General features: G+C 38.1%; 1 protein-coding gene across 14 annotated transcripts in view; it reads left to right on the top strand.

Annotated features, from left to right (window-relative positions):
* SOX5 (SRY-box transcription factor 5) overlaps nucleotides 1-23,060 on the top strand; it is a 1,300,541-nt gene that overhangs the window by 1,167,240 nt on the left and 110,241 nt on the right. For all 14 annotated transcript variants that reach the window (XM_056800784.1, XM_007503523.3, XM_056800783.1 and 11 more), the window contains one exon: nucleotides 9,170-9,255. In XM_056800784.1, the coding sequence (XP_056656762.1) occupies nucleotides 9,170-9,255 (86 nt within the window). The remainder of the gene's footprint in view (nucleotides 1-9,169; nucleotides 9,256-23,060) is intronic.

Raw genomic sequence — 23,060 nt, 5'->3', positions numbered from 1 at the left:
TTTTAAAAGTTAACTTGGAAATGGAGAGATTGTACCATGAAATGGATGATGTGCTAAACTTGGAAACAGGGAAACTCAAGGGCAAATCCTGCCCTGGACATTTACCCACTTTGTGACTGTAGACAGGTTACAATCTCCCTGAGCCTCAGGCAATTTCCTAAAACATTTACATTTTTAGAGGAGTTGTAAACTGGATTGTTGCTAGAATTTCCCACACCAGTAAAATCAGCAATCCTTGATTTTTTTAAATTAACATTGTCAACATAGAATCTAGAAACCCCAAACTTGTAGCCTAGTAAGATCCAATGAACCCCAAGTTTTAGGACTAGCTTGTAAATTGGAGCCCTCAAAGCTTGTACTTGTTCCCCTGAGAATCCACTCTGAAGGGAATCTGACTAGCAGTTTCAGACTGAATAGTGGCCAGTCGGTAAAAAACAATCCCAGTCAGGTGGAGCCAAGCCCAAGCCAAGTGACTCTTCTGGTCTCCAGAAGACTCTGATTAGGGTCCGGTTGTCGCTCACCACCATAGAAGACCAATAGACAATGCAATCAGGCAAAGGGTCATTTATTAGTCTGGTACGTACCAGGGGACTCAGTACAGAGTTCCCACTGTAGCCCGTGAATGCAGGGGTTTATATACCTACTACCCACCAGCATGTATGGCCCCTAAGTCCTTATCTGGTACATACTATTATTGGAACCTTGACATGTTTATGTTTTCCATCGGGGGTCTGCTTACGGATGTTCTGAACTTCCAAGGCCGAGCAGTTTCCTGCTCAGGCCTCCCTCATTCCCCACTTCTTTTTCTCTTAGGGAGCGGAGGGAACGTCCACCCGCTGAGACAGCTCGTAGCCCTTGGCCCTGGGCTTGATGGTGGCTAGGGGTTGATACTGTTGTTGGAGGGCCAACACCAGGATGGCATCCAGGCAGTCTTTCACGAACCAAACAAGGCGGTTGAAAATGCAGGGGCCAAATGTTAAGAGTAGGATTAAGATTATAAGGGGCCCTATGAGGACGTGACTAGGGTAGTGAGCCAGGGAGAAGAGTTAAAAAGGCGGGTGTACCAGGGGCTGGCAGTTTCTCTCTCCTTCCCCCGGCCTTCTAGACCTTCCCGTAGCTTGCTCGGGAAGTCTCTGATAATCCCCGAGTGGTTAACATAGAAGCAGCATTCTTCGCCCAAGGCTGCACGGAGGCCCCCCTCCTTAAGGAAGAGTAGGTCCAAGCCTCGTCGATTTTGAAGGGCAACCTCGGCCAACGAGGCATGGGACTTCTCAAGGAAGTTAATAGAGGATTCTAGCCTAGCCATATCCTCATTGACTGCCTTGCGGAGGTGGTGGTACCCCTGAGCCTGCCTGGCGAGGGCGGCAATGCCCACCCCTGCCCCTGTCGATGCTAAGAGGGTGGCTATGGTGACGGCAATCGTAACAGGTTCTCGCCTCCATCGCCTAGACCTTATGTGGTCCCATGTTTGAAGGAGGTCCTGCTCAGCATAGTAGGTCATCCGGAGGACTATTGTCATGAGAACGCAGAATTCGAAGTGGTCACTGAGGGAGGTGGGAGAGATGCAAGGCTGGAGACCAGAGCAAGAACACAGCCATGGTGCCGCTTGAGGGGGGATAAGATATTTCCCTCCTGGGAGGTGGACTGTAGCGGAGCAGAGGCGGGGATCTGGGCGGCTGGAATTGCCTGCCACACAGGTGCCATTCCCAATGACTGAAGAGAAGGTCAGGCCAGGGGCCGAGTCACACCATCGGCACTCGGGTGGGCTTTCCTTTTGAGAGGTGGTATAGGAGGCATTCAGGCCAAAGGCCTCATAACAGGGTGGGGATGCAGCTAGGCAAAGCCAACAGTGTTCAGTGAGATTGGGTGAGGAATGGTTGAGGGCCGAGAAGGAGGCTTACAGTAGGGGGAAAAGGGAGTTGTCATGTATGGGATGGTGGTAAGGGGGAACTGGGGCAGTGGGGGTGGCAAACAGGAGCTGTGAAATGGTGGTCCCTTGTGGGGAGGGAAAAAAGGAGGGGGCTTGGGGGGCCTGACCGAACTAGGGTAAAGTACAAGATTGGGTCCTACAGGTATGGGCGGGGGTAAGGGGGGCTCTTTCTGAATTGTGAACAGGCTTTCCAATTGCGGCCCGTCACCATGGGATCTGTATCATCGGATTCCTTAGGTCCTACCCAGTATCCAAGATTGGTCAGTGACCTGGAGGGGCTCCAGGACGAGCTGGTTGCACTGGATTTTCGGGTACGGGTCACAGTGGTGGCAGTGATGACCACAGTCACGGGGACCCCATTTCACTGTCAACAGGAGTCAGGGTTCGATGGGGTCCATGGGTTGCAGCTGAGCCGAGTATTCCCTCTGGTGACTATAGTCTTGCACCCCCACTTGGCACAATAGTATTGGTTTGGCTGGTTGCAGTAAGGTTTCCCAGGGTTAGAAGCAGGACAAAGGTAAAATACTCCCATGTTCCTACAGATGGATTCAGGGGTTTTTCCGGGGGAGCCACATACGTCCTTAAGCCCCCATATAAGGTCACAAGTCTGGGTCTGGAGGCTAGGAGTCCCTGAGGTTACAACTGTGGCAAGCACTGTGGAGTGTTCGAAGCTGAGGAGAGACCATTTCCATGGCTGGTGGAAGGACCCTGCCTGTAGAATGGAGAGAAAGCAAGCGAGAGAAAAAGAGGACAAGGGGAGGGTCATGCTGTTCAGTGAAGTTTAAGCTTCAGAGGAGTGTTGGGATAAGAAGTAGCTATCCAGATTTCGGTAGCCTTTGGCAGGTCTGCGGCTCTCACGTGGGAGTGGTGGATCCAAGGGCCGATTCCGTCGACCTTAAGAGCTGAAGGGGTAACAAAGAGGGTCACATAGGGTCCCTTCCACCGTGGCTGAAGGTTTGCCTTGCGGTGTCACTTGACCCAAACCCAATCCCCAGGATGAGGGTTATGGGGAGGAGGTTGGAACCGTGCCTGGAGCCTCTGCCAGAGGTCAGACTGGATCTGAGAGAGGGAGAGAACAAAGTCCAGCAATGAGGGACTGCTAAGGGTCGCAGTTGGGAAAGCAAAAAGGGGGATTGAACCATAAAGGATCTCATAAGGGGTAAGGGAGAGAGGACCAGGGGTATTGTGGGCCTTAAAAAGGGGTGAGGGAAGGAGCATCACTCAGTCCTGGCCAGTCTCCAAAGAGAGTTTTAGTAAGAATCTCTTTTAGGGTCTGATTCATTCTCTCTACCTGCCCTGAACTCTGGGGGTTATACTCACAGTGTAATTTCCATTTGACCCTGAAACCCCTGCCAGCACCTGTAGAGTCTTGGCCACAAAAGCAGGGCCATTGTCTGAGCCTAGGGAGGAGGGCACTCCGAACCGGACTGGGGAATTATTTCTTCCAGCAAGATTTTAGCAACTGCATGGGCAGTTTCTGTTTTTGTTGCAAAAGCCTGGGGCCACCCTGTGAAGGTATTTACAAGAATTAGGAGGTACTGGAATCCAAATTTTCCAGGCCACACTTCAGTGAAATCACTCCCACTGTCTCACACCCTCCTTTCAAGGACCAAACTCAGGACCTTCAGTTTATGAGACTGATGTGCTACCTATTGTGCTAAAGAATCACTTGGCTTGTGCTTGGCTCCACCTGATGGGGATTGTCTTTCACTTTAAGGTCCATTATTCAGTCTGAACCTGCTAGCCTGAGATTCCCTTCAGGGTGGATTCTCACAGGAACAGGGAACAAGTACAAGCTTTGGGGACTCCAACTTACAAGCTAGTCCTAAAACTTGGGGTTCATCAGATCTTACTAGGCTACAAGTCTGAGAGCTTCTGGATTCCACGTTGACAACAGGAAAATAATTACAATTTAAATTAAATTAATCTAAGTACCAGTAGTATTCAGTTCTTTTTTTTTTTTTTAAATAAACCCTTACCTTCTGTCTTGGAGCCAATACAAGGCAAAAGTGGTAAGGGCTAGGCAATGGGGGTCAAGTGACTTGCACACAACTAGGAAGTGGCTGAGGCCAGATTTGAACCTAGGATCTCCCATCTCTAGGCCTGGTTCTCAATCCACTGAGCTACCCAGCTACCCCCTCAGTTCTTTTCATTATTAGGGATAGTATTTCTTAAACAAGAGTTTTCAGCAGTTTCAAAGGGTCATGGAAATGAGGGCTTCAGAATGATTCCATGATGGTGGAAAATTACAGGCTAAATAAATAGAAGGAGCTGATTTTTACTATCATAAGTGTCTACCCATGTTCAGGATACTAAGACAGAAACTGATACAAAATAAGAAACAAGAATGGCAGAGAAATAGTTCTTTGAGGGTGGTGGCACCTGAAAACAAAATGGATAGTCAACTTTGTAGGTCTCTATGTTGAAAAGTTTGAGAACTCTAAGTTTAAGTATCTTAATGAAATGGGCATATAGGATCAGCTTAAGTGAAACTGTAATGTTTCTGATTACCAAACTAAACACTTCTGTTTAAAGATAATATACAGAAGTGATGCAGAGCAAAAGGAGCAGAACCAGGAGAACATTGTACACAGAGACTGATACACTGTGGTACAATCGAAGGTAATGGACTTCTCCATTAGTGGCAATGCAGTGATCCTGAACAACTTGGAGGGATTTTATCCCTAGATATGAAAGCATATTTTATTTGATACTTGCTATATAGCATATTCAAAAGTAGTTTATGTTACATTGTCTCAATTTTTATTCTCTGCTTTTTGTTCATATCTAAACTTTTTTTTTTCCTTTCTGAGTTAGAATTTCCCATGTTTGGCTTTGAAATAAAAGACAAATTTACTTTGGAAGAACTTAAGGAAAACTATTCAAATGGTTATGACCTAGGCAAGAGTAAAAACAAATTACATTTAACTAGTTGAAGGTCAATTTAAGTAACCTAAAACATGGTTGAACTTTAAAAGTCAGACTTTCCAGTTGTCTAACCTGTATTAAACAAGGTCTTAAAGAGAAATTTCCAAAGCAAACCTATTATGAAATCATAAAATCATAGTAATAGAGAGAGAGAGTGAGAAATGGAAGGGGTGGGGCAGAGAGAGACATAGAGACAGAGAGAGAGAGTGGAAGGGGAGGGAGAGAGAGAAGGGAGGAAGGAACAAGTATTTATTGAGCATGGACTGATGTGTAAAATTTAAAGTTAAATTTTAATAGTAAAAATACTATATTTTAGGAGGTTTATTATATGATCATTAGAAATCAAGGAATAAAGAGGATACAAAATAAAGGCTAATTAGCCCATTTAAAATCCCCAGGCTTAGCTTACCACTGCCATCACCATGCTGGTTGCATGCCAAAGAGACTGAGTAGGGCTGCCCACTGAACATTTATTCCCTGTCTACAGGAAGTACGTAATGATAGGAAATCAGTGGGCTCCCAGGAAATGTAGTTCTTTTTTAGGGTAACAGATTTTCAATTATACAGATGCTATGCTAAATATTATTCTTGTTCTTCAGTGTCCAACTCTTCATGACTCTATCTGGGTTTTTTTTGGCTTAGATATTGGAGTGGTTTATCATGTCCTTCTCCAGTTCCTTTTACAGATGAGGACCTGAGGTAAACAGGGTTAAGTGACTTGCCCAGGGTCACACAGCTAAGTAAGTGTCTGATGTCACATTTGAACTCAGGTCTTCCTGACTTCAGGCTTGGTGACCTATGTACCACCTATATGCCTTTAATAAGAGAACACAAATGCAAGTAAGTCAATATAGACCCTGTCTTTTTCAATATAATTTTTTTATATGCATGATTGGGAAAAGAATGAAGGAAAAGAAAGGAACATCAGATCATCTATGGAGAATTTATGGAAGAATATGACCAAAAAAAAAAAACCCAAAGGATGAGAAAACATGGAAAGATTTTGATTTATACTATTGGAAGGAATACCTCATTATTTTAATTATAGTTCCACTGAAGTTTTGAAGTATTGTAGGTATTTTATATTCATTGCCTCACTTAATTTTCACAACAACCCTTTGAGTTAGTACTATAGCTATTCTCATCCCCATTTTACAAAACAGGAAAGTGATAATGAGTGATTAAGTGCTTCTGTGGGAACACAGAATATTTCTTTCAAATGAAAGTATAAATTCAAAGAAGACAGGTAAATCCAGAATTTCTTTAATATGCAATAATAAATTCTTATTTATATACACATACTATAACAGAAATGATAGGGTAGTTACTTTGCTATCAAAATATCAGTTTTAATACTTTAATTTTTACTCATTCTTTACCATATACTTTGAAATTTAAAAATTAGTAATTCATTTTAACTTCTCAAGTTCATTCTGATTTTTAAATAAACTTAAAAGAAGAAACGTGGTGATTTTTAAATAAACTTAAAAGAAGTTTATTTATTATTTTTATCTATTTATTTATATTATTTTATTTATTTATTATTTATTATCTCTTCATAGTGATGTCTTCATATCTGTTTTAATTTTCTGAAATTCAGGCAAGTAACACTTATTTAACAGTCCAGGGAAAAGAATAATAGAGTCAAAAGATATGGTTTCAAGTCCAGATTCTAATTACTAAGCTGTATAACTTTTGACAAAACACTCAACCACTCTTCATTTTGATATTGGTGATGATTTTTGTGTCTTAATTTTGAAAAAAGAACTTTCTAAATCTTAGCATTATTATGATGATTGTTATTTTTATTCTAAAAGGTGCTACAGATGCTAAAAAATAAGTAAAAAAGATACAATTTCATCCCCCTCTTAAGAAAACTGAGGAGATTATAGTAATACATTTAATTTAAAAATAATTAAGTATTTCAACACATGGTAACTACAACCAAAGAAATTCTGAGACCTAAAGTAATCAAGAGTATGTGTCTTGGAGAAAGTAGAACTAGATGTGGATCTTAAGAGAAAAGGGATAATTAAGAGAGAGGACCCAATTGCAGTATGGAACTGCATGAACAAAGCCTGAGAATGGACCTGATTTATGTGAGGAAAGGAGACTGGCCTTAGGGAAGCAGTGAAGAGTGGTGGAATGAATTAAAAGGGGAGGTGCCTGGATACCACTGGAGAATATTATCTAGATATGTGGATATAGAGGTCTGGACTAGGTTGATAGCTATGGGAATTATTAAGAAAGGGTAGATCTTAGGGATATTTAGAAATAAGAAACAATAAAACTTGGTGACATAGAATAAAGGAGACAGAAGATGAGGAAATGGGTTAAGTACAGAACTTCTAGGCTGTGGGAGTAGAATTGTTTGGCTGTACAAATAATGTATTGCTAACTATTACATTTTTCAAAATGAACATATAAACTTTCTGAGAACTTCCATAATAACAGGTTTGAACAACTTTCTGAGGACCAATCAGTTTTCAGGGAATGCATTTGAAAAGCACTGCTATTTATTTTCTTGACTTTAATGTTGATATGAAAATTTTGTATTTTATATTTACAAATTTTATGCAATTAAATTAGTGAAATTGTTAAGATTGATATCATAGTAGCATAGATTTAAAGCTTGAACAGACCTCAGAGGAAATCTAGTCAAACATCTTATTTTATACATAAGGAAATTTTAAGGGTAGAAAACTGAAATAACCTTGCCCAAGTTATCATAGTAGTAGAGTAGGGATATGAACCTAATCCTTTGAGTCCAAATTCAGCATTCTTTCCAATCTGCATACATCCTTTCTTCACTTTAAGTGCTTCTAATATTGTTATTCTCAATTTTGAAGTTATAGTGGTTAAATGAATACTTTCTCTCCCTGGAAAAGTTAAAGAAAATAGAATGTTTTCAACTTTGTGAAATCAGTCACGAATGCAATCAATCAGAAGTGATGATGCCATGTTTCAACCTTGGCTTTGCCTACCTGTACCGACAAGGAGGGAAGCTGCCAAGGCTCAGTATCTCTTTAGCATGAATCCCAACTCCTAATGAGGACTTGTTACCAGTTGCCTTGCATGGTCACTAACCCTCTCCTCATCTAAAATCAAAATACTTAAGGAGGAGATGGAAAGGCACTAATCCCACCTCCTCAGGATTACATAATCCAATCAGAATACCTTTGCTCTAATATGGAAAAAATTTACTGCTTTCCATAAAAAACCAACCAACCAATAAAGGTTACATTAATGTGTCAATAAATTCATTTTTTAAGTTTCTTTTCCTGAGTTTTGCCTTTTTAATCAGGGCAAGGCCTGAACACAGAATTTTCCTTTTAATACATGTCTTTGAATTTAGCATTGATTATCCTAAATCAAATCAGAAGTAAATATCAGATATATTTTTCCATTATTTATTATTTGCTATTGTCACATTTGATGATTAATTTTAGAGCCCATTCATTTGTTAGTGAAAAATAAACAAACTGGGTCTTCAAAAATGGTCTGATAAGTCACACTGAGAAGAAAACTTGGCTCTTCTGGCAGGAGGACCAAGGATATTAAATTGGATATTGTGAATCTTTAATGTCCTTACATTGTAACTTTAGCACTCACTATTTGTGTCAATACATTTTTTCTACAGATTTTCCTGTTGTTTTTTTTAAAGAAATCGACCCCTGTTTCTTATTTGCTTAAAACACTTTTGCACAACACTTCTCCAAAATATGGAAGATGTCAATCGCATTACTTGGAACATTTGTTTTCATTCACATTCACTTTTAGCACTTAAATATCTGTCTTGGAGAGGGCCTGGCCAAGTGGATGTTGGATTCTGAAGAATATACAGGATTCCGAAGGAAAGCTTTTTTGTTGTCGTTAAAAATGCAGCGTGAATCTTGGTGGGATTTAGTTTGTTAATGTTAAAGTCAGTTGAGTTAAGTTCATGTGCTGGATAAGACTAAATTTGCTGTTCAGCTGCTGTGATTTTATCAAGGTTGTAGGGGTTGTGTGTATGTGTGTGTGTTTTTTAAAGTGCAGCCCTCTGATCAATGTGCACCCCCCTCCCCATTTCCCTAAATACATCATGAAAAAAGGATGAGGTTTCCGCCTTAATTGCTTGTGCCTTTTATTCACATTCCTCTCTCAGCCAGAATTGTGAAAAGAGTGTTAGTAAAAGGCTGCACAATAGAGCTTTTCATTAGGCCTCGGCAAGGCACACAAAAGAAGGCTTTTGGAAAGAGTGAATGCAGGAGTTTAATTTGCAGGTGGAGAGTAGATAAAAGGTGCTGACGCCTCTATTATTCTCTTACTTAGGTGACCCTTACCCTGTTCAGCTGATCCCAACTACCATGGCAGCTGCTGCCGGGGCAACCCCAGGCTTAGGCCCACTCCAACTGCAGGTAAGTCTGGAAACAATGCGCTGAAGGCAAAGGTTAAGTAAACATGGAAAACAGTTTTCTTGTCTATTATCACTTTACAGGGGGAAAAATTGGTTAGTGATTTTGTCTGGCACATTAAAAAAAATTTTTTTTTACTTGTATCAGCCCTCAGTGAAAGCTTAAGAGATATTTCAATTCATTTGTTTAACCCTGCTATGATCTACCAAAAGTTGCTTTATTGTTAGGTCTAGATGGCTGACTGTTAATTTTAACCTGGATGACCAATCATTCTGCTTTAGTTATTAATTTCTATCCTCTTGATCCAATATTTACATTCAACAGAATGCAAACTCCTCAAGGGCAAATACTGTTGTTTTTGTCCATTGTGGGGACCTAGCTGGTACATTGATTGAATGTTTTTAGGGTTTTCTTTTTCCTTTAAGGAGGAAAATAGGAAGTGTAGTAATGTTTACCTGAAGTCTGGCCACTTCTCCTGGGGCATAGCTTCACATTAAAATTTGGGCTAAATTCTCAAAGGCTTTCTAATCCTCTTTTTTGTTTTTTTTTTAAACCGTTACCTTCCATCTTAGAATCTAAACTGTATATTAGTTCTAAGAGACAAAAGCGATAAGGGCTAGGCAATGGGGGTCAAAAGGCCTTTTTTCTGGTTTAGAATAGTTTGGATCCAAGTAGAAAGCCCATATCCTACTTGGGACCTCTGAGTGAATCTGTAGATGCTCAGTTAACAGGTGACTGATTGGCCTTGGGCTATGGATATGTAGTGGTAGCAGGGTGGGAGTTTGTTTTAAGAACACTGTTTAAGCCCCGGTTAGTTCTCTAGTTTTTCTACCTTGACAAAGCCCATATGAGATAGTTGGGTGAGAGGAGAAAAAACTATGGAGCTCCCTCTCCAGGGGACTCCTTGGGGGCTTCTGGAGCCATTTGGTTTTCTGCAATGATTTCTACTCAGTGGTTTATGTTTCTACTTCTTGAAGTCTCCATAGGGTTAAGGGACTGGATATTAGGGGGGATAAATACTGACTCAGCAGTTCTAATCTGATGGCATAATTAGAGACTTTGAATGTGAAACTCACAAAAACAGCAGTCAAAGGCAAAAGGAAACCCTGGATGTCAAGGGCTTGTGTTTCCATTCCAATGGATTAGGGAAAATTCCTCCTTTGGGTTGAGTCCCAAGTAAAGTGTAAGCCCTGCTGTGTTCAAGGAATCAGAAGTAGACTTCTAACCTTCCGCCTCCAGCCCCTTCGCCCATCCCCTGCCATTGGTCTGATCCACCTCAGATCCCAAATATTGAGACCTGACTCAAGCCCCGAGGCAAGAGCCAGAAGAAGCCAAATTTATAGGCTTAATTTGGTGTACAAAGTAAACTGTCCCGGTCTGGCTGAGCAATCCGTTTTCCCTCTCCCGACAATCGCTCTTCTCCTACAGTTTGTGAGCCCACTGCCTTTAGCACTCATTGCAGCCAGAACAATAACGAGCAATCCTGGCACCGGTGCTTAATTCCGTTAATTGTGTGCATGTGTGTGATGGAGGAGTGGGTAGGTCATGGTGCCCTGGAGAAAGATCTCGGAGGGAATGAAACGAGGAGGACGAAGAATGAGGAGGCCAGGATATTTAAAAAGGGTTTGGTTTTGAGAAAAATACTGTGAGTCAAATGCTAAACTTATTGAGAAGAGGACAGCCAGAGAAAAGGCAGGTCAGAAGAGGGAGTCTGAGGAAAAGCACAGAGATCCCTGTTTCTGGCTTGCAGAGTATAGGGAGGAGGGGAGGGACTAAGGTAGAGGGAGACTGGAAAGGTAGGAGAGGGTTAGGTTATGAAAGCCTCTGAATGCCAAACAGGATTTTAAGTTTGTCCCTGGAGATTATAGGGAGCTGCCAGAGTTTATTGAAAGAGGAAAATGAGGGACATGGGTCAGTCTGGTACTTTAGGACTATCATTTTGGCCATTGATTAGGAGATGAGTCTTCACACCACAATGGACTAGAATCATGACCCTTCTCTTCCCTAGGGGAATGTAGATTCTGCACCCACAACAGCTTTGGCTGCCCTCCCCCACTTAGAACTCTATTCTTATCTGCTTCCTTGGTGGTCTTCATAAGATGGGAGCTGGCTGGGGGAAAAGAAGACATCACTGGATCTAATCAGAAAAGACAGGAGAAATGTTAAACAGCTCTAGCAATACAGGCTCCTATTTCCACATTGATCAATCACTCTTGGAGCCAATGACACACTACCAACTAGCTGTATCAAGGGCAGCCTTGATACAGAAGATTATATCTACACAATATGTGTTTAAATTAGAATAATACATGTTTAGATAATAGATGCTTCTTATATCCTTATTGTTTGTTGAAGACAAAATGGGAAAAATAATATTCAAACAGATAAAGAGGAAGTTGTATAAAATGGATTTAAAACTTTCCAGAGATTCATATGTATTATAGCAAAGAATTGAATTGGAACAAAATATTCATATACAAGCAGATATGCAGACAAATAACTTCGAAGCTATTTGCATTTGAGAATTGATATAGTTTAGAATTCATTTTAATATTAATTAACAAATATACAATGCAATATTCTTTTAAATAAAATGCCATTCACTCTAAGGAAATATATATATACATATATATATATGGTTCCTACTAAAATGGGAGTACTTCACAGAATTGCCATAATGATATAAAGTTTGCTCATGTAAAGGCAGTATAGAAATATATTGTTGTTTTTCTAATAGCAAGTTTTCCCTGATACAGTCTAGGGAAAAACTTTTTTTTTTAGCCTTCCTTTCTTAGTAATAATTCTGCCAGAAGAGTAAGCCTAGGCAAATAGATTAAGTAACTTGCCCAGGGTCATACTGCTAGGAAGTGTTTGAGGTCATATTTGAACCCAGGTCTTCCCCATTCCAGGCCTGATACACTATCCATTGTGCCATCTAGTTGCCCTGGGATAAACATTTTTTTTTCAATGCTTTCAGATCATCATGTGAGAACAAATTCTAAAAAATAGAGAGGATTTCTGCTAATAAATAAGAGGAACAGTTTCATGATTTTCTTAAGGATCAGATTTTCAGAGGACTTGGAGATATTTAGAAAGGAGTATTTTTTTTTTAGACTTTCCTTCTATTTTCTGTCAAGTAGAACCCTTTCCCCTATTAATGACATTGTAGGGCAGGTATGGGGAAGTAGCTGCTAAAATAGGTGGTATAATAGAGAGAGCCCTGAGATTTCACTGGTCCTGCATTCTAGGGCCAACTTTGCCACTTACTCCCCACGTGATATTGACTAAATCATTTTCCTTTATAAATCTTAGTTTAGCTTCACAACAATTTTCTATGATACATTTTGGCTTTCAGATCTTATAAACACTTTTTTTCCCCACGTCAGACTTGCCAAATAAAAATAAAATGATAAACTTTTCAGCCTTTTATATATACATTTTATGGCATATATCTGTTATATATTTCCATTTGTACTGTATTTCTTGCTGGATTGTAAGTCCCATAAAAAGCTAGGACCAGATCTTAAATACCAACAAGAGAAAGTTGTGGAGGAATTTGTTCTTCAGCAACTTGGAATTCAGTATCACAGGGATGTAGAAGATGGAGAGGGCAAGACTATGCTAACCACTGAGTAACGAATCCAGGAAAAGTCAGTTATGATTGCTGATGAAGGCAGTTCATTTGAAAATTGAAGGTCAACTTTTGTGATCAAGAAGATGCTTAGAAGCCTGCCTGTTTTCAGGAATAAGTAGAAGGTGGTCTATTCTCTGGTCAGGGGGCCATTGTATCCCTTGCACAATTAGGGTAAACCTGATGGCATTGTGGCCCTCAGCCCTGGGAAGTGGTGTGTCCCATCCCTCCTTCCCAGGGCTCTCTACCTGTGCATCTGGAGGTCTAGGTAGGAAGAAGGGAGTCCTTTGTTCCAGCATCACCAGCTGAGAACAGAATTGGGTTGATGGGTGTCCCCAGGAAACCAGAACCCTAGTTCATGGCCCTCCTTACCAGCTATCAGCAGAACACATCTTGAGAAAGGCCCCACTGTGTTTCAGCTGCTCTGCCAACATGCCCCAACAAGGGTAGCTTTCTCACTTTGCACCTATTTTTCCATTTCTTTGTCATATGTTGTCTCCCCTCATTAGAATAAAAGCTCCTTTTAGGCAGCAACTATCTTCCTTTTGCTTTTTCATATATTTTGCTTAATAAATGCTTTTTGATTTGATTTGGCTCTTAAAGGTAACTGCATTTTTTTTTTGGCTGCCATTTTACATTACTGACTTCTAGAACTTGAAGAACAGTAAAACTACTTTTTTTTTCCAGACAAAATGCTATCTAGCCATACATTGATTAATTCTGTAGACATATAGAGTTGAGCTTTTGTACCCCCCAAAGACAAATTTAAATTTATTTGTATTGACTTTCCTCTGTATTAAATTTTCACTGAATTTCATCAGATTTGTCTCAAAATTATAGGCTATCAAGATGTTTGGACCTGTATCTATTATCTATCATATTACACTTCCCTCCTCTTCCCAGCTTTATGTCTGTACCATAACCCAAGTCACTGATAAAAAATGCTAAATAGCACAGGGCCAAACACAGGGCCAAATCCCTGACAGATATCTCCCTTCAAGTTGACATTAAACCATTAGCAATGCTTCTTGAAGCTTGGTCATTCAACAAGTTTTGCACCTACCTCATCACTGATATCTGTGCCACATTTCTGCACTTTATCCACAATAATATCATAAAAGACTCTGTCAAATGATTTATTGAAATCTAGATAACTATAACATTCATTTCCATTATGCCTTTTTATTTGAAAATCTGCAGTTATGTCTGACCTTTTTTAGTGAGAAATAAATACTATGAGCAGTTTGGGAGCCATAGGGGCTGTACAAGTAGCCTAACATTGTCATTCTGTTGAAATGATTCTGGGGAATAACTATAGTCCTGATTAACCACTCATAATAGTCAAGTAAAAGCAGAAAGAGTAGTGGGAATACAGATAAAGGAAGTAGGAAAGAAAATCCAAAAAATGATTTAGGAATGTTAAAAAAAAAAGATTGAATGATCCTACTGAGCTTCTCTATCAAACATCAAAGGATTTGGGAAGTGTCTGCTATTCCCTATTCTTTCACTGTAGAAAGGGGAGATAGTGGGAAGTGAGAGGAGTCTTATGTGTTTCATTTCAAAAAGTTAGATTGTCACTCAGTGAAGTTGCAAAGGGAAATGCTTTTCCTAGATGATGTTAAAAGCATGTTCCACACAAAAATCAAGTCTTATACATTTATTTTTGTAAACAATTTAACTTGTGGTTTCATAGAACTTTAAAAGCAAGGGATGGAAGAATGACTCATATATACATACATGCTTACATGCATATATATGTGTATATATATATAACACCAAAAAAGATACCAGAAAAATGAGAAGGCACTGGGAAAATATTTCTGTTCTGTTTTGACTATGATTTTATCTCCAAAGGTATGAAATTTGCTTTAATATTAAATGTAGCAACATATCCTTAAAACATTTAGATTTCACTGAGAAAAATGTAATAACATGGGACACCTACAGAATGAGTAGTTTAAAACTTCAAAGCAAAAACTCTTATGTAATAAAAAACATTAGCAGCCTCTTTTGCTCATAAGAAAAATTACAGAGATTCAGAAATAGTTCTCATTTCAAAAGAGCGTAATTTCAAAGATCATTCTGAAAGTACACTTCCACCAGGATGCCAGGAATACCTTACCTCCATTCAGCCTACTCCACAGTCCTTTCCATTTACTAATCTCAGACACACCTACTTAAAGACCCCTATGTCTATTCATTCCATTCTACCTTCAGTCCTCTCAAGGAATGTAATATGCCTGTAACGTTATGCCTTTCTTTTTTGACTACCCTTTTTGCATAGTAACAGAAAATCTACCTTTTCTACTGACTTTCCATCCTGATCAAGAGAAAGTAAGCTCTTTGAGGGCTTTTGACTTAGTTTTTGTATCCCCAGAATCTATGACAATGGCTGCACCAAGAATCACTGTATAATACATTTTGAACTGGAAGAGACCTTAATGGCCAAACACTTCACACTTGTCCCTCATACCCCTCTTTGTTTTACATTTTAGGAATCTGGGACCCCGCAAGATTGAGCCATTTAATAAATGGCACTTTATGAAGTAGCAGAATCAAGATTCAAACCTAGGTTTTTTATTTCCAAAACCAGTGAACTTTTCCATTCAATTATATGACAGAATAATTAGTTAATAGATTTTTGTTGAGAATTGTCCTATCAAAGAAGATCCAATTTCAGAACTTAGTTAAAACTGGCAACATAATCCCTCTTCGATATCTATTAAAATTATATACTTAATATTGTCTACTATACCCTTGAGAATGTTAGGATGTGCAAATATACCTATAAGATGTAAATATTTTAGAAATATGAATGGCTTATTTAAATGTTTGTTTTCTGAAAACTTTGTTACCTAGCTACCTAAAGCCAGGTACATCTGAGATGTACCTAGTGTGGGGACTTCTTTCACTTTTGTCAGTGAACAGGGGTTCTGCACAACTCTTGAGAGCATAATCTATGGCACTGATAGGCTAAATGCCTTGACATACAATTTCTCTTTGTGAGAAGTAACACTTGAATCCAGAACTTCCTCATTTCCCCTCTCCCTTATTTAATCACTTAGTAACATATTAATCAAATTAAAACATTTCAGATAAATTTTCATTAAATGGAAATATTATATATACATTGCCATAGCAAAAAACATAATGAAGTATAAATACAGTTGTCTTTTGGTCTTTGTATTTCCATTTCATGTCTTTTTAAATACAAATATTAAGTCATTCTGGGTTTTTTTTTTTGGTTGTTGTTGTTTTTTAGCATATATTTCTAGGGATAGGTATGCCATTTCTACTTTAGTTCATAGTTAATTGACTTCTCAAAGGAATGCTTTTTCTTTGAAGTAGATGTAATTATTTCCATAACTCACATTTCAGTGAGTCACATTTATAATCGGAACCCTATATTTATTTGAGGATGCTAGAAAATTTCTGTTTATATACATATATACACATATACACATAATATAAAATAGATGAATAGATGTAAACATATAGAGAATTTGTTTTAAGTTCTCTTAAAACACAAGGTAAACTTTACTTCATTTCTTTTTTTTTGAAACCCTCACCTTCTATCTTAGAATCAATACTGTATTGGTTCAAAGGCAGAAGAGTAGTAAAGGTTAGGTAATGGGGGTTAAATGACTTACCCAGGGTCACACAGCTAGGAAGTGTATGAGGTCACATTTGAACCCAGGACTTCCCATCTTTGTCCACTGAGCCACCTCATTGCCCCTATCACTTCATTTTTCATGCATATTTTTCAACTTCAATAAATTAGACTTGTAGCATAAGTCTAATATTCATAGAACCATATATTTAGAATCGAAAGGAAATGTAAGTTATAGAATGCACCTTCCCTCATCATTTTACAGATGAGTAAACTTAAACCTAGAGAAGCAAAGTGACTTATCTAAGAGCACAGAGGTAATAAATGGCCAATATTTGAATCCTGCTTCTGTGACTACAAATCCAGTATTCTTTCCATTGTTTCCCTATGACCATGACCATCATTTCCTTTTACTTGGTTATCTAAATATTGTTCTTTGGCCACCCTCTAGAGCTTCTTACATATTTAATGATTTTTATATAAAAACACCAGTCATTTGTATAGTACTTTAAGGAACTGAAATGTTTTAAATTTCCCTAACTTTTTTCTCATACTGATTATAATGAAAACTTAATTTACTCCAAATTTGTATGTTGAAAAGATACAAAATTATAGAACCAAAAATTTGGGTTTAGAAAGAGATGAGTGGCAAAAAAAAAGTATCCCCCATATTTAGCTCTTCTGAATTTTCCTCTCTGTCTTCCAACAAAACCATGAGGAACTGCCTAAAGAATGAATATTTAATGATACATTATGAGCATAGTAATGTGACTATTTACTTTAAAGTAATTATAACCTTAAAAAAAGCTTTGGGGAGGGGGCATCTGGGTGGCTCAGTGGATTGAGAGTCAGGCCTAGAGATGGGAGGTTCTAGGTTCAAATTTGGCCTCAGACACTTCCCAGCTGTGTGACCCTGGGAAAGTCACTTAACCCCCATTGTCTAGCCCTTACCACTCTTCTGCCTTGGAGTCAATTCAAGACTGAAGGAAAGGGTTTTAAAAAAAAAAAGCTTTGGGGAAAGAAGGGAAGTAAAAAACATGAACACTTTCATCAGAATATTTGTTATTCATATGATAAAGAAGTATTTTAATATTTAATAAACACCTTGAGTAACATAAGTGAATCTTTAATTCTTAAATTAATTAATTAGTAAGTGAATCTCCTTTAACATAAAGTCAATCATATCCTAGCATCCCAAGGTCAATAATGACAAGTCTCCTCATAGACTAAGATTGTAAGATGACTTCATTAGGAGTACCATGCTTGTTTTGGTCTTTGTTTCTCTATTTACCTGAATGCTTTGTTACAACTTATGGCTGTAATACAAGAAAGAGCTAATTTAGTCACACTATTATAAAGCAAGTATACCCTATTTAAGCACCAAAAACTAAATTAGATTTCCATTACCAACATTTTAGATATTTGTGACTTAAAAAAAAATAGCTAAATACATTTACTGCAAAACTTCTAATTACCATAAGCAAAAGATGGCAAGAGTCCATCTACCCTTCATTTGTTCTAGTCAGTTATATTAATATGCATGTTTTTGGATGTTCCCTACATATAATCGTATGGCATAATGTAGAATTCCTATCCTATGGACTGCAAGATATATTAGGGGAAAAAAAAAAAACCTCTCATTCACTTCCTATGTTATACTTAATGCAATTATTTTGGCCTGGAGTTGATTACCACCTGTTCCATATAAGAGAAGCCAAAAATGTCTCTCCCAGCCAATGATTACTATGGATAAACAGGGTCAGGCATGGTGACTGGTGATTTTTCTTTTATAGTCTCATTTCATACTAATAGCCAAAGAGTCTTTAATTGAAAATTTAGGTAAAATTAGAAGTCATATGTATTTTCTAAAACTTTATTAAAATGAGTTTTGAGTATCTATGATTAAGAAAGCCCAGATCTTCAAAGAGTCATAGCAAGCCAGCATTGGAATCTAGCCTCAGTCCCTTGTGGGTACCACTCACTCTGTGAGCTGGGGAAAGTGATAGATGATATGTGTGATTGCTTTATAGAACTACTCACACAAAGTATCAACTAAAATCAATCTTTTTTTCATAGCCGTTAAAGCTACTCTGCTCTCCTAATAGAAATGGCACCCACACATGCCTCTGATAAAGACTTACGCAGTTTGCAGGTAGGCACACTGTTTTTCCAAGGCAGACATGGATGAAAACTCTACTTCATCTTTTTATAAGCCTCCTGACAGTTTCTGAAGGAGGTCAATAACGATGACAGGACCCAGATAAATGCTTCCTATTTCCCAGGGCACCATGTGTGTCTGAGTGTATCTTTACGTATCCAGCCAAGAGATAATCCATTGAAAATCAATATGATAGGAATAAATTTATGGAGGGGATGGGTGCCAGATTTTACCTTTTTATGCAAGATATTAGCCATAAAAATGAATGTAAACTATCCAGACGTGGAAGCTGACTTCCATGCTGAAGTTGGAGATGGCATCCCTATCTTTACAGGATAAAAAAAATGACCAGCCTCTCTCGATTTCAGTTCCAAGGCTGTCCTGCTGTTTGCTAGTAGACCTCTGTCTGCATGAGTGAGTTTTCTCGTAGGTTAAGAGTCTGAATTCCCTCTTTCCCCCTCCCTCCGACCCTAAGCCTGCAGGGCAGACAGACAGAAGCACACATATGATTAATACAGCACAGCTGCAGGACTGACTCATTTGCATATGTATTAATAGAGGCAAAAACAACAATTCAATTATATACAGAGACATTCTGCATACTAAAGAACATATGCAAATAGGCCTGGAAAAGTGCAGCCAACGTTTTCTCTGACTTTTCCAAGCCCATATGGGCTAGAGTCAAAGCCCAGCAGTTTTTAAGAATCCCCTTTAGGAAGAACCTGTTAGTTGCTGCTTACATAGTTATTACCACCCCTAGGGTTCCCAGGAGGTGTTTGACATTTGGACAATGGGAACAGAACAAGCACTGTCTTTTGCATGCTATTTTTGTATTTCCTTGCTTTCAGCTTCATCATGTTATTTCATTACATGTTAACAGAAGCATTAGTACATGCATGCTCTTACCATGAATCTATGTTTGGCTTACCCAAATGAGAAACAAAAAAGTAAAGTTTTAAAGTTGCAAATCAACTGTGATATCTTTCAATTTCTTGAAAATTAAATGAACTTTAAGGTAGTTCATGAGAGGCATGTCATATAGTGGTTAAAAGCATTAGGAAAACCTGGTCTCAAGTTAGCCTTGGCTATGTGACCCTGAGTAAGTCATTTACCTTCTTGGGGCTCTAGGCAGCTCTCTAAGATTCTAAGTTGCAGAACAGGTGCTGAGCTGTGGGAATTCCCCACTAGGAGTTCACTATTCATATGAAATCATGGATCTGGTCCAGAAAAAACAAAAATCAAACAAATCTAAAAATACACTTGGTATGAATGATAGAATTGCCAATTGCATATCCACAGTTCGTACAACTTCAGAAATAATAATGTGTATTACATTGACTACCTTTTTTTACTCATTGGTATCAACAAAAAATGTTATTCCAATTTATTGTGTATATCTTTTCCTTTCCCCTTTTTTACTATATGTATCACATCTATAGGTCTACCTATCAACCTATCTGTCCTTCCATATGGTTTATTTCTTTTTCTTTTTAAAAAATATTTTTAAACCTTTATTTTCTTAGTAAAGATTCTTAAGACAGAAAATAGCAAGGATGAGGCAAATGGTATGAAGTGACTCGTCCAAAGTCACACAGCTAGGAAATAACTGAAGTCACATTTGATCCCAGGCCAAGGCCCTCCCAACCCCAGCCCTGGTGCTCTATGGAGTTCCCTTCTATATGGTTTAAGAGTAAAACAACTCTTCTTTTTCAACTTAATGGTTTATTTTCTCATTGAATGATATTAGGAGATCAATATAGAATTTTAAAATAAACTTTAGGGAACATGAAAAATTCCAAGTATGTATTATCATTTTGAACAACTGTACAATTTCTAGAATGATAACGATGATGATAACAATAGCTAGAATTTTAAATAGTGCTTTCAGGATTACAAAGCACTTTAATATGTTATCTTATTTGATCCTGACCATAAGAATGTGATTAAGATTTTTTTAAATGAAGAAACTGAGGTTGTAGGTGGTTAATGACTTGCTTAATGTAGGCCAGAAAGTAAGCATCAGAAGTAGAATAATTTGAACCAAGGTTCTCTCTCCATAAATAGTGATCTTTCTACATATGGAATGGGGATGGGTTCCATAAAGTGCCATTGTATCTTTGCTTTTCTCTGATACAGCAAAGGCGACCATTCCATGATGCAGGAGTACCACATTTTGTCCCAATATGGGACCTGATATGGTGCCAATCTGAGTCAGTCCTGGTCCTAAGACCATCTTAAAAAAAAATCTTATCATTTGTAAGTGGGCTAGGGAAGAAGAAGAGAGGAGAAAAATAATTTCTTCCATTTAAAGAGAATAAATAAAACAATATTTAGAATTTAAATAGTAGTAGCAATTACCACTTTATGAATTGTTTCCATTTTATTAAGTACAGTGAATATTTTTTAAGAATTAAATTTGTTGTGGAAGACTGTCAAAAGATCACAGAATTGGGTAAACAAGTCAACATAGTATTATATTGTTATATACAGGCATATTTCAGAGATATTATGACTTAATTCCTGACCACTGCTTTAAAATGAGTCACATATGCTTTTTTTTTGTTTCCCGGTGTAAATAAGTTATGTTTATACATATACCCTATTATGTGTGCAATAGCATTGTGTATAAAGAAATGTACATGCCTTAATTAGAAAATTCTCTATTGCTAAAAAAAAATGCTAACCATTATCTGGGCCTTCAGTGAGTCTTATGTTTTTAGCTGGTGGTGGGTCTTACCCTCGATGTTGATGGCTGCCAACTGATCAGAATGGAGGCTTGCTGAAAGTTAGGGGTGACTGTGGCAATTTCTTAAAATAAGACAGCAATGCAATTTGCCACATCAATTGACTCTTTCTTTTACTTGAAAACTTAGAGGCCATTGTAGTGTTATTAACTGGTCTGATTTCAATATTGTTGCATCTCAGGGAAATGGAGTCCCAAGGAGAGGGAGATGAGAACAGTGAGAACAAACACAACATTTCACAATTAGGTTTGGTATGGTTTGTAGTGCCTTGAAACACTTATAACAGGAACATCAAAGATCACTGAATGCAGATGACCATAAGAGACAAAATAATGAGAAAGTTTAAAATATTGCCAGAACTACCAAAATATGACGCTGCATGATGATCTGAGCACGTGATGTTGGGAAAATGACACTAAAAGACTCAGTTGGCTCAGCGTTGCCACAAACCCTACATTTGGAAAAAAAACCAGAATATCTGTGAAGCTTGATAAAGCAAAAGCACAACAAAATGACATATGCCTGTATATATTTGTCTATAAAGGATCAAAGTAAGATTGTTTCCATCATGAGTTTTATTGATAATTTGTTTCCTTTCAGAGAAAATCATATTTTAAGATTATATAATCACACAGATAATATTTTACATTTGTACTTGGGGGAAAAGAAGGCCAGAGAAAAATGCATCACAGTTTTGAGTATTCTTAGGCTCATTGATCTTCATGAAATTTGAAAACTGAGCTTAACTCAATTCCTCCAGTATAAATATTTGCCAAGCTAGCGCATTTCTAATTTTGTGCCAACCTACTGTCCATGACCACAGGATCACCATATCATAATGCCTAGGTTACCAAGAATTTTTGCCTCAGTGGGAAAAAAGTGACTTGCGATCACTGTGAGATTAGTCTCTACTCTCACCAAAGTTAGAGTGAGTATGCTCATAGTCTGAAAGTGCATTACTAAGCCAATTATAGGGAGGAATATCAAAGTAAACTGCCTTTCTGGGTTGGCAAGTTAAAGCAAGAACTTTCTTCTTGCAGCAGTCATCTCTTCATTGACTGGTCCCTGACCCCTCTCTCACCCCATCTCTCATTCCAAACCTGGTCCTTTCAAAGGATTCTAATCTGTCAATTGTCATCCACAGAGAGGTGACAGCCTCTTAGGGCTCTCAGAGGACTATGACTTATCACATGTGAAAGTATCAAAAAAAAAAAAAAAACCTGACAGAATGGGTCATGTAGACCCTTCACATAGCAGCTATTTTCTTTTTCTTCCATATGTTTTTTTCAAAACTTTTACCATTATGTGAAATTAGTCTGTGTGGATACAATGCCAGGATTGCTAGGTTCCTTATATTTAATTATTATAAAAGGTAAACCTAAAATATGTTAAACAAGCAATTGAACAGGAATAGAAAGGCAAATGTAGTATCATCTCAAACAAAATAAATAGTAATGATCCACTCTGAATTATTTAATACTCTCATCTTAAATGTTCAGATTCCTTCCAGGGTTAGTTGAAGTAACAATAATTTAGTGACAACCATAGTCTGAAGCTAACATTTAAGCCAAGAATAAAATTATGGGATACTTAGTTTTCATAAACTAGATCTTTGCATTGCATATTTACCATTGCTAATATCTGATACAGAAACTAACATTACAA

This window comes from Monodelphis domestica, chromosome 5 (assembly GCF_027887165.1).
Source record: "Monodelphis domestica isolate mMonDom1 chromosome 5, mMonDom1.pri, whole genome shotgun sequence".
Classification (NCBI taxonomy): Eukaryota; Metazoa; Chordata; class Mammalia; order Didelphimorphia; family Didelphidae; genus Monodelphis; species Monodelphis domestica.
Note: the sequence above shows the minus strand (reverse complement) of the source record. Positions and strands in the feature narration are given on the sequence as shown.